The sequence below is a fragment of the Sceloporus undulatus genome, chromosome 6 (assembly GCF_019175285.1).
Source record: "Sceloporus undulatus isolate JIND9_A2432 ecotype Alabama chromosome 6, SceUnd_v1.1, whole genome shotgun sequence".
Classification (NCBI taxonomy): Eukaryota; Metazoa; Chordata; class Lepidosauria; order Squamata; family Phrynosomatidae; genus Sceloporus; species Sceloporus undulatus.
In genome coordinates, this window is record NC_056527.1 from 73577356 (window position 1) to 73596385 (window position 19030).

General features: G+C 38.9%; 1 protein-coding gene across 3 annotated transcripts in view; it reads left to right on the forward strand.

Annotated features, from left to right (window-relative positions):
• LOC121934152 (tubulin polymerization promoting protein) overlaps positions 1–19030 on the forward strand; it is a 127500-nt gene that overhangs the window by 56035 nt on the left and 52435 nt on the right. For 2 of the 3 annotated variants that reach the window (XM_042474285.1, XM_042474287.1), the window contains exons 3-4: positions 8609–8759; positions 10529–18242. In XM_042474285.1, coding sequence (XP_042330219.1) covers positions 8609–8759; positions 10529–10723 — 346 coding nt within the window. In that variant the 3' untranslated portion in view covers positions 10724–18242. Of the gene's footprint in view, positions 1–8608; positions 8760–10528; positions 18243–19030 lie in introns of those variants that run through there. The other variant, XR_006104579.1, reaches the window with a different exon arrangement.

Consider the following 19030-nt stretch of genomic DNA (forward strand, 5'->3'; position numbering starts at 1 on the left):
CTTGACTGGCAGACAGTATGCAAGTATTGCTATTTTTTAATCTGTCATTTGAGGCAGGGATTTCATCCAGTATAGAAACAGTAAATCCTTTCAGTAATATTTGACATGTGCTTTGCAGGTGATGAAGGAGACAGTTGAAACAATAGTATTTTATCATATTTAAAATGTTTTCTGTTAATTTCATAAGTAAAAATATTCTTTGAGAAAATTGAGTTAATTTCTTTTGCCCAACTTGAGGGCAGCTGTGCTGTGCTATTCAGTGTGTACACAAATCTGTTTTTCACAGTGACTCCTGCCCATCAAATCAGGCTTCTTTCTTTCCTTCTTGACAGGAGTAGAATAACAGTGCCAAGAGCAGCTTTGACAGTTATGGAGTTGGGCTTTGAATGTTGCCCCAGCCAGGGCATATCTGAGCCCTGAACTCTATAGAAGTTGTCTATTTTCATCAAGGTAGCAGGAATGGAGGATGATATTGCCCAAGATGTGTGGATCACCTGAACTAGATAAGGAAACATTGGCAGAGCAGCAGGAATAGTGGTCTGAGATTGAACCTGATGGAACATATGATTGTCTGTCTGAACTTGTGATTGAGCCACTGACAGGTTGAGGGATTTTGTCATCTGCATTGTCTGAACCATGAATACCTTGAGGTCATCTGTTGTCGAGATTGGATCTAGAGTACCAAGAGCAAGTGGAGTAGACTTTGACTGGGAGGCATTACAAACCGCCGCTGCTCTTTGCTCCGTGAGGGAGTCGCAGCATACAAACCGTGCGACTCCCTCGCGGAGCAAAAAAGAAGCTCCAAAATGGAGCTTCTTCCTGCGCCGCCGTTATGATGTCGCAAGGCGCCCATGGCGCACCTGCAACGTCATAACCACCATGACCCGTCTGGACGCTATGTAGAACGGCCGCCACCATTTGTCACAGACTGAGTCCGTGATAGGGAAAGGGCATCTAGAAGAGACGTCCCTTTTTTAAAATGGGACGTCCTGAGGACGTCCGAAATGGCGGTCTATAACCCGCCATAGAAACTATTACCAAATCAGAGTCCAGGCAGAGGTAGATTGTTGTAGAAGCTGTATGTAGACAGTAGATTTGATAACCACATCCAATAGCCTGCTTGAAGGTTTCCTGCTGTGATTCCAAGGGTGCCTGATCCTTATGTTTAGTTGGTGGCCTGTCCTGGCTCACATGCCCAGAATTTTGCACTACTAGAGTGGTGTTAGCAGCAGATGCAATGTGGCTATGGCATCTGTATCAAGGTCATCTATGCATCTATGCAAGGTCATCTATGCATCTTGCATCAAGTCTTGTTCTCATAGAAGTAGGAGTAATCTCAGCAATACCATATATCGTAAGTGGAATGATTGCTGTAGATGGAGCATCGGGAATTGAATAATAGAAGTTAGGATGTATAAAAGATCACTAAATATTTTTTAAAAAAAACATGTAAAATGGTTTTTTTTAAAAAAAATAGGAATTAATAAACCACCATTGCATAATTTAATACAGCCACTAGAAAAATACATCAGCCATTAAATTTTGTAACAAAGAGCCAAAGTCCTTAATGGAAGGGGAACATATGCAGTCTTAGAAGATGCAGAAGCGCTTCTTGAAACAGATTATTAAAGTAAAATCCTTGATGAGAAAGAAGTCAGTTGACTTTTGTATGATAACAAATTACCATCTTCTCACAGCCAAATGCATTTCGACCAAAATCCTCCTCAGTGGCTGAGCTATTCTTGCTTGGTCTGTGTGTCTTTAATGTGCACACTCGGTTCCTGTTGCTCTTAAAAGAAAAACCAAGTCAAAACCTTGATAATGCTTATTTTCTAAAGATCACATAAATTTAAATGTACATACAGATGACACCAAATTAAGAGTAGCTAATACCCCAGAGGACAGGATCAAGATTCAAAATGACCTGAACAGACTAGAAAACTGGGCCAAAGCTAACAAAATGTAATTCAACGCAGAGAAATGTAAGGTACTGCACTTAGGGCGGAAAAATGAAATGCACAGATATAGGATGGGGGACACTTGGCTGAATAAAACTATGTGAAAGGGATCTAGGAGTCCAAGTAGACTACAGGTTGAACATGAGTCAACAGTGTGATGCGGCAGCTAAAAAGGCCAATGTGATTTTAGGCTGCATCAATAGAACTATAGTGTCTAGATCAAGGGAAGTAATACTGCCACTCTATTCTGCTTTTGTCAGGCCTCACCTGGAATACTGTGTCCATTTCTGGGCACTACAATTCAAAAAGGACATTGAGAAACTGGAGCGTGTCCAAAGGAGGGCGACTAAAATGGTGAAGGGTCTGGAAACCATGCCCTATGAAGAATGACGTAGGGAGCTGGGGGTGTTTAGCCTGGAGAAGAGAAGGTTAAGAGGTGATATGATAGCCCTGTTTAAATATTTGAAGGGATGTCATATTGAGGAGGGAGCAAGTTTGTTTTCTGCTGCTCCAGAGACTAGAACGTGGACCAATGGATGCAAATTGCAGGAAAAGAGATTTCACCTCAACATTAGGAGGAACTTCCTGACAGTAAGGGCTGTTCAACAGTGGAACAAACTCTCTCGGAGTGTGGTGGAGTCTCCTTCTGTGGGGGATGCTTTAATTTAGATTTCCTGCATGGCAGGGGCTTGGACTGAATGGCCTTTGCGGTCTTCCAACTCTATGATTCTATGATCACTTAGTACTTACCACAAATAAAGTACTGCAGATAGAATGAACTGTCTACAAAACTCCTCATGGATTTAAAAAACACTCGGGGGGTTTGTAACCATTGGGCCAGTGCACTAACTTCTCATGCATGCAAACAAAGTGATACTCAAGATTTTACAATGATTTTACCACATGTGGAGTGAGAAATGCAAGACATCCAGGATGGATTCAGAAAAGAAGGCGACTGTAGAGATCATATTGAAAACATTACATCCAGAGAATTTCGTTTAAAAAAAAAAATCAGCCTCTCAAAAAGAAATAGGAGCGCTGCCGTTTTGGCCTGGCAGTGGCCTCTTACGCTTCAGGAGAATCAAATGTCCTTGATATAATTTTCACATCTCGGGAACCTTTGCATAAAATTATTATCTCTACATTTCAAAAAGTTTTTTTCCCCAATCATGATCTCTGGTGGAGCCCCTGATGACCCCTCACTAGGGTTCTGACAAACCTCATTTTAAGTTTTTTAATTGCTTAGGTGTAGTTTAATTTATGTTCCAAGGCCTGGGGGCTAGCACTCTTCAAGAAGTAAGTCTAGCACAAACCATACTCCATGAATTGTTTCACCATGCTGCTTGTCGGCTTGACCTACAAACAGCAAGAAGTAGGAATATGGCTGGTTTGATGGGAGGTGGATTGAACCTCACAGCTACATCATATTACATGGTGGTTAATGCTCCACCACCATCTCTAATCAAGAACAAGTAACAAGCTTGTAGGGTTGTGTTTTGTTCATTCTAACTAATGGTTGTTACCCTAACATATTAGTTCTGAGCTCTGCTAGTTTGTATAAATCATACAGACAAAAAATGGTTTACTGCCATACCAGTAAATCAATAAAGTTTACATTGAAATATGTTTTGCATTCTGAAGAACAATAATTTTGAATCAGAAAGCTGCATGTGCATATTATTAATCTCCCATGACCTTTATAGGACTCTGGTCTTATTAGATCAGTTCAGATCTAACTTTAAACCTTAAGCTGGGGTATGTTTTCTAAACTGAATATAGTATAATAAGTTAGCAGGACTCTGTTATGTTGTTATGTCTTAATTCATTTTATCAATTTCCCACATGTTCCCCAATGTAATTCTGACTCCACAGTTTTAACCAAGGGCCTGAGCAGACAGGACAGGGTAGTATGGGGCTCAGCCTGTGCTATCCTGCCCCCGGTGCTCACTGAGGTTAGTCCCTGGGTTGGCACTGACCTAGACTCAAGGCCATTCCTTACCTTTCTGGCATGTGATCCATCTGAGAAGCCCCCCAGTTACCCTGCCTTTTATAGAAATGGGGTGCCTGGCTGTACCTATGTGATCAGGCTCCCCATTTTTGCATCAGGCAGTGTGACTGAGGGGGTGTCTCAAACGGATTGCATGCCAGAAAGGCAAAGAGCATGGAGGGGAACGCTGTGTGAACAGCCCAATTTTACCATGAAGTGAAACCAGGGTTATTGTACTCCAGGGTAATGGCTCTTTACCCTGGGGTCAGAGCGGATCCTCCGGATCTGTGTCTGCACAGGCATAATTGGGCCCAATCCTGCCATAGGTGTTTTGGCCTGCATCATCTAAAATAGATGGTGCAGGATTGGGGGGAAGCCAGGCCATTTGGCTCATACAAACAACCCCTAAAATTAACTTAGTTTGGGTGTACAGATGAACTACAGTTCTTCCCTGACCATTCACAACCTAGGTTCTCCAAACAGATTTCATAGCAGTAAATGAATTTGGATACTGTTTATGTGAATGGCATAGTATGCAGTCCAGTTCAAGATAAAATATATAGATGTGTGTATTTGGTAGAAATCAAATATTGCTCAATGTCTGTTAGGATTTTTCTTACAAACTGACTAATTAGGTCAGGCAGTCATTACCTAGCTGGATTATGTTTGTATTTCAATGACATACCATTTACCGATAGATAAGCATGAGCCTTAAGGAAATCCTGCCTTATTCATAGTCCTGAAGTTAAACAACAGGAATGGACTATGCACATTTTGGCAGTTTTCAGTTCAACTTCAGATTGCCCATCCATATTGAGAATTGGAAAGGCTTTTAGCTCCACATGAAATGAACATAGTAGGTTCAGAAGCAGTTTACAAATTTGTACAGATTTTGGATTCTATAGTTGATACAGTGCCAATGGGTGTAACCTTGGCATCTATTTGTCCAGTGCTAATGGATACCTTTCACTTTGTGCAGCCTGGTGATTTGGATGGGATCCTTGGAGTTGTAAGAGCCACCACATGTGTATTAGACCCTTGCTCTTCATGTCTTATCAAGCAGGCCAGAGTGGGACTGTCTGGTGGGTAAAGCCTCCCTTCAACAAGACAGTGGTCCACCTTGCCTGAAAGAAGCAGTTGTAAGACCTTTGCTAAAAAAGACATACCTGAATCCTGCTATAATAGATAATTATTGGCCAATGTCCAATCTACCATTTTCAGGCAAGATACTGGAACATGTGGTAGGCTCCCAACTCAGGGGTTTCTAGATGCATTTAAATCTGGTTTCAGGCCTGGCTATGAAACAGAGATATTCTTGGTCACCTTGGTGAATCATGGAATTATAGATTGGAAGCGATCACAAGGGCCATCCAGTCCAGTCCCTGCCATATAGGAACTCTAAATCAAAGCATCCCCGACAGATGGCCATCCAGCCTCTGTTTAAAGACATCAAAAGAAGGAGACTTCACCACTCTTCAAGGGAGTGTATTCCTCTGTCAAACAGCTCTTACTGTCAGAAAGTTCCTCCTAATGTTTAGGTGGAGTCTCTTTTCCTGTAGCTTGCATCTATTGTTTCAGATCCTATTCTCTGTAGCAGCAGAAAACAAGCTTGCTCCAATGACCAGTGACAATAAGAACTGCTGAGAGGTTCAGGAGAGCAAGCAGTTGATAGTACCCAGGACACCTGTGCACCTGCAGTTGCACTAATGTAATGGGGACATCTTAGTGGTGCTGGATATCAGCAATTTTGAAGTTTTCTTGTGAACTTTGCACAGCAGGCCTCTAGAGATAAATCGATAGCCCTTCAAAGGAAAATAAGGTACCGACTTTTTATATCATAACAGCTACTGTCTACAATCCCCTCCAATAACTCTCCATTCTCCCAGGAGTAAGTTGTTAAGACTGACCTGGCAGGAACTGTTTTTATTCCATAGGAGTGGGGCTTTCCTGGTCCAGTTGTATTTCTGGTCCTGGTTTTTTTCTTGGTACAGTAGTAACGGGAAGATCTGAGAGAAGGGGGATGATGGTGCATGAGTTCCCCAGTTGCTAAGGACTGGTACAGACATGAGTTACATGGTGTGTATGTTGTCCACCTCTGCAAGTGCAGGTAAATCAGGTGCAATAACATTTTGTCTTGTACATTCTCTCTAGTTTACTAAAGCTAATCATACACTGTTACATTACACTATATTACATGATGAAGCCAATAAGGGACTGGGTAACTAAGCTGCACAGAATAAGGAGATGTTTTCTAGGACCAAATCATGGCCTAGCCACTCCGTATAGATCTTTTGGTATTTTCACAAGAATTGGAAACAGTGCTCAATTTGATGAGTCCAATGAGGGAGGGGAGGCAATTAACTTTTGATCTGTCTGAGTATCCAGTAGCAGATTATTTTGAAATCAAACTAGTTTTTTTCATAGCCAGGATGAGGAGGAGCATGATGAAAGTCGATGTATTTCCTTCATATGTTTTTTTCTTTGATGCCAACAGATCATTATTATTTATTTACAGCACTTTAATGTCACAAAAGTTATCTGGGTAATACGTAATAGAAAAGTTTTAAATCATAACACAATAGCATAGTGTTCACCAGAAATGGTGAATAATGCTTCGTGAGAACTAAGAAGTACTTTAAAATGTTTTGAAAACTGGAAAGCCGGCTGGGGGTAGGATGTTTAATGTAAGTGGCAGATTGGCCTGTCTGGGGAAAGCATTCCAGAAGTGGAATATTGTTATTGAAGAAGCCCTCCTCCTAGTGGCCAGTAGGGATTGAATGCTAAAAAATATTTGAAAAATGATTGGAAAAGGTGTTTTAAAATATCACAGACCCTGATCAGAATTCAAATCCTGGATTGTTGAGGAACTTGGCCGTTTGGGACTTACTCTGCACAAAATTTGAACATGCATGTTTTGCAGAGAAAACAGCACTTTCTACAAAGGAAATATTATCTTCTGCGGTGCTGAAAAGCTATTTTCTGCTCAGAAGATGTTGCAGTTAATGACATTCTGTGCAGAATTCACACATGGTTGATTTGAACTGAAAACAACATTTTCTGTGCAGGAAATAACATTTTTTGCATGGAAAATAATATTTCAGTGCAGAAATATTAATTCCCAAACATTTTATTTGCATAAAATGCTGTAATTTAGGGTTTATTCTGCATAAAATTTACACATGGTTGGTTTGCATAGAAAACAGCATTTATTTCTTTTTGAAAATATAGGTGGCCTATGAATTACATGAGGGATCTGTTTTGGGACCTTTAGTGTAATACGATTTTTAGCATAAAATGCCTATTTTTTTTAACTGAAGTCAATGGAGGTGTTGCAGCCATTGAAAACCATCAGTATTGACCTTTTGATGCACAGATATAATCTGAAGAGGAAATTTCATCAGAAGGAGGGTTGGCAGAAGGTGGTTATGGATTGTAGTGCCAGGAAAAGGTCACTGGTTGATGCTGAGAGTAGACATTGTCAGTGGTAGGATTTCATTATTAGGACCAGACATTGTGGATGGTTGGGTGTCTGTGTCAGAAGCAGACTGTTTTGGTATTTGGGGATCCTAGTTTGTAGAAACCTTTTGGAAGAACATGGTAATTGGAAGTTGTGGTTTCTTTTAACTCATCAAAGAGTAGCAGCAGAGAATGTAATCCTAAAGTAATCATATGGGTGAGTTTAATGCTGTGTTCCATTTCAGAATCATATTCCATAATTTTATCCTTTAACGTCTGTGTATTTGTAAACACTTCGGCAAACTTTTCTAATGTCTACATGGCTGATTCTACTTCCATTTCTTCTACTTCCTCTTCATCTGAGGAGGTCTTAACAAGTTCCTCCAGTTCCTCATCCGTTAATACTTCCTCATGGCATCAGTGCGTTTCTCCATTTTGTCATCCAGCATGTCAGAAAAAGATGCACATGCTTTAATCATTATTGGGATAGAGGCACAGTTGGTCCCATCATGTGAAAGCCATTTGTGCATTTGCGTGCAAGTGTGGGTTAATCTCAGATTCTGCATGGGATAACAGTGCTTTGCATGTGAAAACCATTTGTGCAATTGTGAGTTAATAATGAGTTCTTATCATTTTAAACTTCCAATTTTCCCTCATGTGATAAACTCATTAGTTCTTTTGGTACGTCTAGGTGATCCCATTGATGAGGAATTGAATGGGGATGTTCTTTGCTTCTTTACCTTTCGAGTTACCAGGCTGAATGTTCCTTTTTTTCCTCTTGTCTTTTATAGGTATAGTGAATGTAACTATGCAAGTAAATAACCTACATTATGACTGTAGCAACAAATTTTTAAAATTAAACCTGTGAAAGAGGGGATGTGGATACCAGAGGAGCATGGGTGAGGTGTTGAATTCATGGAGGGGATGTTGGAGAAGGAAGGAAACTGTACCCACAGTACAATTACTGGTAATCACAGCTTAGGCAGGAGGGAAAAAACCCAATATATTTAGGACATAATGCGTGAGAGGAGACATGCATTACAAAAGTAACCAACATTTACTGGAGCTATTGGGCCATCTGAAGAAAATATCAAGGCAATTGGAGGCTTTAGTGACCACATGGTCAGTGTTCTTTATCATTAAACCATAGGGGTATTATTCTTATAGAGAGATGCTTTCGTAACTTCTGCCATTTTTTATGCTTCAGGGGGAAATCCAGGACAATTACTTTTGACCAGTTTAAGGAAGCACTTCAGGAGCTCTCCAAAAAACGGTTCAAAGATAAAAGCAACGAAGAAGCAGTGGAGGAAATGTACAAGCTAATTGAAGGGAAAGCACCAGTCATATCAGGAGTCACGGTATGGTAACTTGACACATAGTGAATCTTGCATTTCTTCCCAAGGAAAGCTTAGAATCACAAGTCAAGATTCTTCCAACACCAGCAAAGCATAATACTCCATCAGTATACTTACTTGGATGAAGGTGATAGTACCTGGGGGAATAGTGTGACTGATCATTTCCCAGCTTTCCAATAGCTGTTCTGGTTATGAGGTGAGTGAACAGGAATGTGGTCATGTGCAGATCAAGAACCACTTGCATAACAGGGTATCAGATACTTCCTTATGCAAGCATCTAAATAGTACAACTGCTTGCTTGAGTAACTGGGGTTAATGCCCCAACAAGATTCTGGTCATAGACTCCAAGTTCTTATAACAAGAGTCTTGATGGTTTGCTCAGCCTAGCAAGCTTTGTCTAGCCCCATTTTAGTATTCTGTGGTGAGGCAAGTTTTGCTAAGCAAGGTTGTTCCAGAAGGTCAGCATTCCAAATTAGTGATGCTTCCAGTTCCTAATGCTTAATTATTCATAATCCTTCAATATTATGACATATTTCTGTTTCCTCAGATTTTTCAGGATCTAATGCTGAAGGCATTAGATGTTAAAATATCAGAAAGATCTAATGCTTTTATAACACTGTCATTGATTTTATTTTGGTTTTATGCCGATACTGTTTTTTTAAGGTTTCATGTTTTGTTACATTGGTGATTATATTATTTAAACAGCTGTGCAAAGGTATCCTATACTGTCTTACACATGTGGTTCCTGTTTTACTTTTATTAATTTAAAAGTTTACTGTAAACTACCCAAAGAACTATTATTATAGGATGGCTTATTAATATTGATTTTGATTTACATTCCACCCTTTTCTCAGAAATTCTATAAATATTTTGATTAACCTTTATTTTGAAGCCTTTGTGGCAACCCTCCCCACCTCCTCCATCCCAGCAGCAGAACTATTCTAATTAAGCTTAAGTAGATGGGGCTGTAATAATCACATATTCTGCCCTGTTTATCATTCCTTCCATGTTCTTCTTTCCTTCTATTGTTTCCCTTATGCTTGCTCTTCTATCCTTCTATTGTTTCCCATATGCTTGCTCTGGTTCTAAATCTTCAAGATACTAAGCTCTTCTAGTTTGTTTGTTCTTTGCAGATTTAAATCCTTTGGTGTGAAGGTATGTCATTGTTTTCTTTGTAAAGTATGTAGATGGCTCTACTTAATTTTTAATGATGAAGATGGCAGCCCATCATGTCTTGCTTAGGGCACTCAAACCCATGAGACACTCCTATTTGGTGATCTGCAAAGGACAAACAAACTAGAAAAGCTTAGCATCTTGAAATTTTAGTACCAGAGCAAGCATATGCCTGTGGCTGAGTAAGGGCATGTTGCACCTCTGCAAGATCTTAGTAATCTCCTCCCTAAACATGCTCCCTCTGAATTTCCCTCCTTATTTATTTACCTATATAATTGACTGAAAATGCTTCCACGCATCTCCTGGGGAGTGTGAGTAGCAGTATGCTGCATTTTTGGCCACTTCTGAGTTAATTTAGGCTAAGAAGGGCCCTCTTTTTTTCCTCCCCCCTTTTTTCTTTTTTGTAAAGAAAGATGTAAACAAAGAGAATGTGGGGCATTTTTAGTTTATGTTTAAATAATTCCTCCAAATTTGAGATCCATTGAGGCCTCAAAAATTACCCTTTGGGTTGTATTTTGACCACCCTTTGCCTGTGTATTTATATGTTCTTCAATTTTTTAATGTTTTCTCTCTTTTGTCCCCCTCCTGCTTGTTGACAGAAAGCAATTTCATCTCCGACCGTCTCACGGCTTACAGACACAACACGTTTCACTGGTTCCCATAAAGAGAGATTTGATCCAACTGGGAAAGGCAAAGGCAAAGCAGGGCGCGAAGATCTGGTTGACACGTCTGGTTATGTGTCTGGGTACAAGCATGCTGGCACATACAATCAGAAAGTTCAAGGAAACAAATAAGCTTGGAGATTGACTGAGAATTACCTGTAAGGGTGAGCTAGATGAGCCTCACTTCTTTTCATTCACTGTAAATGCCTGAAAAACTCAGCTGATGATCTGTGTTTGTGAGATCAGAAACAAGTTTGACATCTACTGAGACTCTGACAGCGATGCCCCACTTCATTACATTCCTCATGCTTTGTGGCAATGAAAAGGAAGAAGCAAAGTGTTTAAGTGTTTAAATAAGAAACCAGACCCAAGGGCTCTCTCTCACCATACCTTGTCCATACTGGTAGCAAATTACAAACATTCCTCTCTGTCTAGTTTTCTGTCCTGTTTCTTTGACAGTAGTAGCAACCCTTGTCCCGTTAGAATGGATGCTTTACAGTGAAACTATCTGTGTTGATAGCTTTTCTAAGAAGCTAAATTTACCGAGTTGCTAAATCTGATTATTTATTACTGAACAATGTCTTAATAGGAAATAACTGCTACTGAAAGATAAAAATTCAACCTTTAATGAAAGGGAGTAAAATTTGTGTTTACTTTTTTTCCTTTCTCTTCCCTTCCTTCCTTCCTTCCTTCCTTCCTTCCTTCCTTCCCTCCTTCCCTCCCCCCTCCTTTTTGGTAAAAGGTGCTATCACGGAAAAACAATTGTATTTATTCCTCTCCATTTGTGAGCAAGAGCAAGAATAATTCAGTATTTTAAATGATGTATTTTCCATTTAATAGGTATTAATAGGGAATGGAACCCTCAACTCATGCTTGCTTTTGGAAAAAGATTACAACCCTCATTCCTCTCTGCCTCCCAGATCTCCGAAAGAACCTTTTGTTTTTTGTTTTTGTAAAGCATGTGACATTTAAATACTAACACAAGGAGCTACTGAGAAGACTTTAGTTATAACGTTAAATACAATTGTTAGTCCCAGTTAGAGTAAACCCATTGAATTAATGACATTAAACTACATGCTGATTCAGCATTCAAAATTGATTCAATGGCTGTACCATATGTGGGACCAAACAGGATTCTGGCCTTTACTAAATGTGGATTGCCTCAAACTGGAAGTCAAAAGAGCATTTATGATTATGTATTCTTCACTGTCATTTTTGTAAGTGTCACAACTTAGACATTCAGAGTCTCATACATAGTTGGACACTTATCAGATATTTGTATGAAAGGTGGCAGTTCAACCCTTCACAAAGGATTGACTTGCATTAAAATGATATCTGTTTGGGCCATTTTCTTCAACAACATTTATATTCATAATATTGTTTAAATAGCTTCATTTTTCTTCCATGGGCAAAATAAATTAATGAATTCATTTGTGCTGTTAATTCACTGTATTGTAAATTACACATAATTTCATTTGTCTAATTATATTGGTAGAAAACAAAAGTAGAGAAGATCAAATATAGCACTATTATTTTTCAACTGAGCTAATTCTCTAGCTTGTTCCAATTAAATGAATGAATGAAATGTGACTTTATTTAAGGGAGAAAAAAGAAATAATTTATATTGCCTAAAAAAGGAAAATATAGTCTAGTTTATGATGTTATTTTGATACTTTAGATGTTTCTCACTGAATAAATACTACTCTGAATATATTGAGTTTATAATCAGTAAAATAATGGCTCTAGTTTTTATATGGATGTTTACCAGCAGTTGAGCACTCAGCTTTTTTTTTCTTGGATAAGAATTCAGCAATTCACCCATTTTCTTCAGCAGTTTCTTTTTGGAAAGAGATGCACTAAGTTTACTGCCGTTTTTTATAGCTATTTCTTGAGCAGGTGTACACTGTACCAATTTATTTATATTAATCACAAATGTTTCTTCACGTAAGCTAACACCTTGATATTTACTCTTGTCCAGGGACTTGCCATGTCTTATTTGTAGCTGTTTTTACCCTAACTATTAAGGAAAGCTTTTCAGCTAACTTAAAAGTGAATCCAAAATAAAAATGTTAAGTGTTACTTTTATAAGCTTAGAAACTTTACTTTTTAAAAAAGTGTCAGGATTGAGAAAAGGAAGGTTTCCAAGAATCTGGCATGTTTTCTCGAGGTTTAGGGTTTGGTGAGTACCAGAAAAGATCTTAGTGTTGTATCAGGACTGTTGATCCATTTATGTTGTTGATTTCTGCTCCTCTGCTTTATTCAAAGAATACCAGTCCCTCATGTTTTTTCATAGCCAATTTTCAAGGTGCATGTCAGCCATGTTAGAGATCAGTCATAGTTCTTTGGTGTGGACTAATAAAACATGTGTATCATAATACTTTGGAAATTAGTCTTTCTGAAGTTTAGCAAAATGTGTAGGGAAACACTGCTGGTGTGCTACTCAGAAACCTCACAACAGCACCAGATTGAAATATGATTTCCACCTTCATATAACTTTATAAATGTGGAAGTTCCACTAGTTCCACTATTATTGTACAGAGAGATAAGTACATTGCAAAAACATTTGGAGCGGGCCTCATTTGTTTATCCAGTCTTCCAAGTTCCATTGTCTTCTGAGGTATGGAGAACATGTTTTTTTTGTCGGATATTGTGAGCTATTTGCTTGAGTTAATTATTTGTAAGTGCTGTTTGAAAAATAGAAAGAGGAGCATATTGTAAGGAAACTGTTATTGTTGTCACCATATTTTGGTCTAGTCTGGGTATTGACAGAAACTTGTGATACCACCGTGCTCCTCAGTGGTATTGAGAGTGTATTCTATAACTCAGAACACTTTCTAGAGTCATTGTTATAATTCCCCTTTTAAATGATCAGTCCGTATTTGACAGCCTTCATTAAAATACTTTAAAAGAAACAGAAACACTACCTCTCTAAACAATGACATAGTTGCGAAAGCAAGCATTTTTGCCAGATCTTCTTCTCTGAAAAGTCCCAGTGATAGTGACAAGAGGACATGTGCTCTTCTAGGATCCCCATTTCTCTTTCCTATCCCCAACTCCACTTGCCCCTTGTTCCACAACTCTAGGCCTTCTCTGTCCCTAGCATACAGAAGTCTGTATCTAGGAGCATGCTGTACTTCTGGAGAAGCAGACTCCCTCAAAAGGAGAGGGGAAATGTGAAAATGTTCTTCAAATGTGAATATGATACAGATCAGTATCTATAGATTTTTTAAAAAATGATTTACAGTATTAATGTTTACAATTTTCTTGCAGGTTGAAGAAATCATATTAAGCACAAAATATTATTGATATTTAATTGCATGAAACATAACTTGTGCCAGGGTGTAGCCTTCTTTCTTAAAAAGCAAGAAGAAAAAACATGTCTTACATAAAATCCTCATTGCGCATACTGACGGCTGCCCTGTATATAGGCATTGCTAATTATTCACTGTAACCTGGAAAATATACCATGTGTCAAAAATGCAGTGCAGTCCTACCCTAGATCAACAAATGGGGAGGTCTTATGTAATAAATTGTATATATGTTTGTGCTGAAGCACCACTGAGTTTTGGATTGTGTCTGTTGGTATTTTTAATTATATAGTCATATAGTTTCTGAAGCCTAGCTCCTGTTGGATTCTACATTAATTCCAGTGTGTACTGGGATTGGTATGCTGATCACACAACTGCACTTCCTGAGTGTTTAGTTAACCTGAAATGGCTAAGCAGAAGTCAACGATGATCAAAGTGGACAGTTGAAAAGGGAAAGCCTTGGCTGGTTGAGCATGGCTAAGTATATATTTACTGTGGAACTTGAAATAGAAGGTGCTATTACACTTTTGCACTGTGTGGTTTCAAGGGACACCTGGTTGGCAACAGAACATTGGATGAGATAGGCATTTGACCTGAGCCAATAGAGCTGTTACTATGGTTTAGATCAGACTGGAAATCATACAGCCTACTAAATGTCTTTAGACTATATGTCCCAGCAGCCCTAGTAAGCTTAGCCAGTGTTGAGAATGCTAGGCATTGTAGTCTAATGTCTGGTGGGTCACATTATTTTCATGCCTGGTTTAGGCATATGGACCTCCCTGGTACAAAGAGCTCACTCACAGCTTTCTAATCTGAAGGTGACAAGTTCTCCAAGTTCTCACATAGAAAATGTCTTTTTCACCCCACTATGGCTCAGATATTTTGTTGCTTGGAGGAGGATCTCATAGGGCATTTAAATTCCACAAGTACCCTTTCCTTGGAAGTAAAAATACTACTACTAATGCTACTACTACTACATAGAAATCAAATGCTCTACCACTGAGCTGTGGTTTCTTATATGAAAAAAAGTGTTCAGCAATGGGGCCTTTTCTGCAGCAACAATTATACAGCACTAAGATTCCATGTCCACTACAATTAGTCTACAATTGTACTTTAATTGTCGTGGCAGCATCCTGTGGAATTCTGGGATTGTCAGTTTAGGGAGGGTATTTTGAATTCTATGCCAGAGAACTCCTCTACAGTTTCACCAAACCACAAATTCCAGTATTCCATAAGATGCAGCCATGGCAGTTAAAGTGGAATCATAGTGCTACAGTTGTGTAGTGTGAAAGGGCTAATGGCTCTGTTAGCCACCAAATGAAATATCTCAGGCATGAATATATTATTCCTTTCTCAATTTCCAGTAATGTTGGAGTACTCCTCTGTTTTCTGAGGGTACTGGCTGTGGGGCTAAGTTGTGTGGATGCAATGGTCATGCAATGTCTCCTCTGTTTAGGAGAAGGACATAACGTGAGTATGTGCACTCCCTATAAGGTGTTTATGACTCAGGTCTGGAAGAACTGAGAGTCACACTTTAAAGCTCTTGAATGAAACTGCACAGGCACAAAATAACCCAATTGTGTGAGTTCACAGATGACCACTCGAAGAGCTATAGTTACGGGTATGCAACCTTATTTCTGTTTGTGCCTAAGTGCACAACATAATACATATGTAGTCAGAAAAGACGTAAAGGTGTGAGTCATATTTACTGTCGACCCTCTGAATCCACAGATTTTTTATCCAAAGATACAAGTCTCCACAGCTTGAAAATATTTTTTAAAAAATTTAAATTCCAAAAAGCAAACCCTGATTTTGGCATTTTATATAAGAGGCACCATTTTACTATGCCACTGTATTTAATGGGACTCGAACATACACAAATTTTGGTGTCCACAGGCAATCTTGGAACCACACCTCAGCGGAAACATGTATAGACATGTATATGCTTATTGTGCTTCTGTTAGTACAGAAACAACTGATTTGAACTTTGCAATAATGAGACAAGTATAAGTAGTAGAGATGGCTGTACATGATCCCTAAAATGTGTTAGCCTTTGCATGTGTGCCAAATATTTGCTGTTTTTCATGTCTGGCTCATAGTGCACACTTTTACTACTCATTGATGGTTACCGAGTAGTAATAACCAGTATTAATCTGTGTCAAAGTTTGCATGTATGCGTACAACTCATGTTACCTGTACGTGGGTGCTACTCCAAAACCATAGGTAGATAACTACCTGAGACAAATGATAGTCACATGCAAGTGGCTTGCCTTCCTTAAGATATCAGGGAGCTTCTGCTTCTATCGGCCATTAAATGGAGGTTCCAAAGATTTGTGCAGGTGCCTGTATCCCTTCTGTTTTCTGTCCTGATGGTGAAGCAGAAGTGTAAGTAGATAAGTGAGCCCAAATTGATTAGAGGTTAGTACTGCTATTATCGCAAGATAAATAACATTTTGAGAGAAGGAGAGTAAATCATTAATTGCTGGATTCTAGCGATTTGTACCAAATGAATCATTAGCAAGAGTCCAGTTGTATAAGAGAGCTTTCCCTCATTCCATCTTCCTAGTGTGGCTCCTTGCACCTTGTAAAAATTACTTCTGAAGATTGGATGCCCCTTCTGAACAGCATTTGATGCAGGAGATACATTGACATGACAAAAGTGGAGTGGGGGAACTCTTGGATGTGTGTTCCATATGAAGTAGGCCCACTGGATCCATGTTTTGGCTTTCATTTTTATTAACCACAGTATTTAGAATTTCCCAGCCACATGATCATACAAATATCCCCTCTCCTCTACTTTGTCTAAGCATGTGTGCTTTCTATCTTGACCCTACTAGTGATGGGGTTCATAGGGATCCCTCAAGAGAAAGTTCAGTATATTTTATGTTAATGTTATGTTAACCTCAGGAAAGACAAAATCACAGGCAGTATTATTGGAGTTAAATTTACGATGCACTAGGGAACCAGTGATACTTACATTTATTTTTCTTAGTCATTGCAGTTTAGTAAGAATCAGCCTTCTTACTTCCAGGAAGATGCCCAATGGGACTCACTCTCGAGTGCTTTTTGAAATTGAAACTGAAACAGCTTTTCACAGTAAAAATGCTTCTAAAAATCATTATTATACATCATATGTGCAAGTTTCTTAAACGTTGCATAATTTAAAATCTTAACATTTTCTAAAAACAAAAAATGGCAGATCTGAATCACTTAAAATGTGTTCATGTTATCATTTGCAATTTTTTGACTGAACAGTTGCTTATGCATTCAATATTAGTTTTGTGTAGATGTGAGAGTGAGAGACTGTATTCAAGGCATTTACCTATAAGAGTCAATATGTGGATTGCACATCAAAAGTAGGATGTCATAGATATTCAGAGCATCTTTAAATGGAGGAATATACTAACATCAGTCAGCAGTGGCAGGATTTAGGCTTATTTCTCTCACATTTAAAAGTTGGCATTCTTTGTTTTAGTAAAGTCCTATGCAGTCATTCCCAGACTTTGGTCTTCCAGGTGTTTTGGACTTCTTCTCCTAGGAGCCTCAGCCATCAATAGTTTGGGATTCTGAGAGCTGAAGTCCAAAAACACCTGGAAGGCCAGAGTTTGGGAATCACTGCTATAAGGCATACAGGGTTGTTGTTGTTTTCTAATTACAGGCACCCATAAAATTGCAAAGCATATTCCTCTAGGATAGGATCTTGACTTAATCCTACTGATTTCACTGTTTCTACCCAAAGTATGACTAGGGTTCAACCCATTAGTCCCTGTGGCATATACTCTTGATCCTCTAGCTCTAACAATATAAGGAGGCAATGCATTTGGGTAAATTCTCAGAGAAGACAATTTAGCTTCTTTAGCAGTTGTCTTCCAAGTAAGCAAAGTCCATGGGCTACTGGAGAAAAGAAAGCAAATGTCCATGACCTTTCTATGATGTGTTGAGAAAATTGATTGATTCAGAAACTGGCATAGAATTATAAAGTTGCATGAAAAATACTAATACAGTAATTTGCTTTTATGGCATCCCTGTTACAGAATTATGAACAACAGGTTGTTTAAATCACACTTGATATCATGCAAATATGTCTTAAGTTGAATTGTGAAAATTGCTTGGCCTTTTCTCATTGCTTCAGTTTGGTCATCAGTGTGCGCTCAGAAATCTTCCTTCTACTCACTGATAGTCAGAAATGCCTGCATGCTTCTTGATGACCTGTTTTTGAAGGAAGATCCACCACTCGGTTGCACGTGTCATTTTATTAAAACTCTTGTAGGTACCATTTCCTTGTCAGTTATGCCTGTTTCCCATGAAAGAGTGCATGTAATAAAAGGAATTTGAATTCATAATCAAATCTATAATGAAATATTCTCTGCAAACTGCAGCTGTGTTTAGATATTGACATTGTATGGAAGGAAACCTTATATATAGGTAACATATGTAAATAAATTTCTCCCAAATCAGTGCATATAAATGTCAAACTCCCAGTTTTGTTAGGGTCTCTGAAGATGCCAGCCACAGATGTTGGTGAAATGTCAGGAAGAAACTCTGCTAGAACATGGCCACATAGCCCGAAAAACCCACAAAAAACTATCTTAGTTTTGTCTTCATGGTCTCAAGATTGCTCCTGCAAGAACTTGGCTCAAATGAGAGCAGAAAGACTCTAGAACCTGGGTTGAATCTAGACTTATAAGTAGTTTAAGTTCTGTTGATGTCAGAGAGTCTACTCCTAGCACATAGATAAGTCTGAAAGCAATCCATTATCAGTGCACAAGGACTGGTTGGATTATGGGCCAGGTATCTAAATTCCAGTGAAGACATTTCTGAGAATGAGTTTGATCCAACAGTTATCCTTGCGTTCCCCTAAAAAGCTGCTCTCATGAGTTGATTACACTTGAAATCTTCAGTGCACTTGTCACCTAGGCCTGTTACAGACTGCCAGAATAAAGCTGCTTCGGGTCTCTTTGGAGGTATGCTATTTAAATGATGCATGAGTCCTTTGAGTCCAGAGGTCGCGCCAAAGCCACACTCCATTCCTAAGCACTGGAGTGCAGCTTTGGTGCAGCTTCCGGATTCTTAGGATGCATGCTTCATTTAAACAGCATACCTCCAAAGAGACCCGAAGCAGTTTTATTTT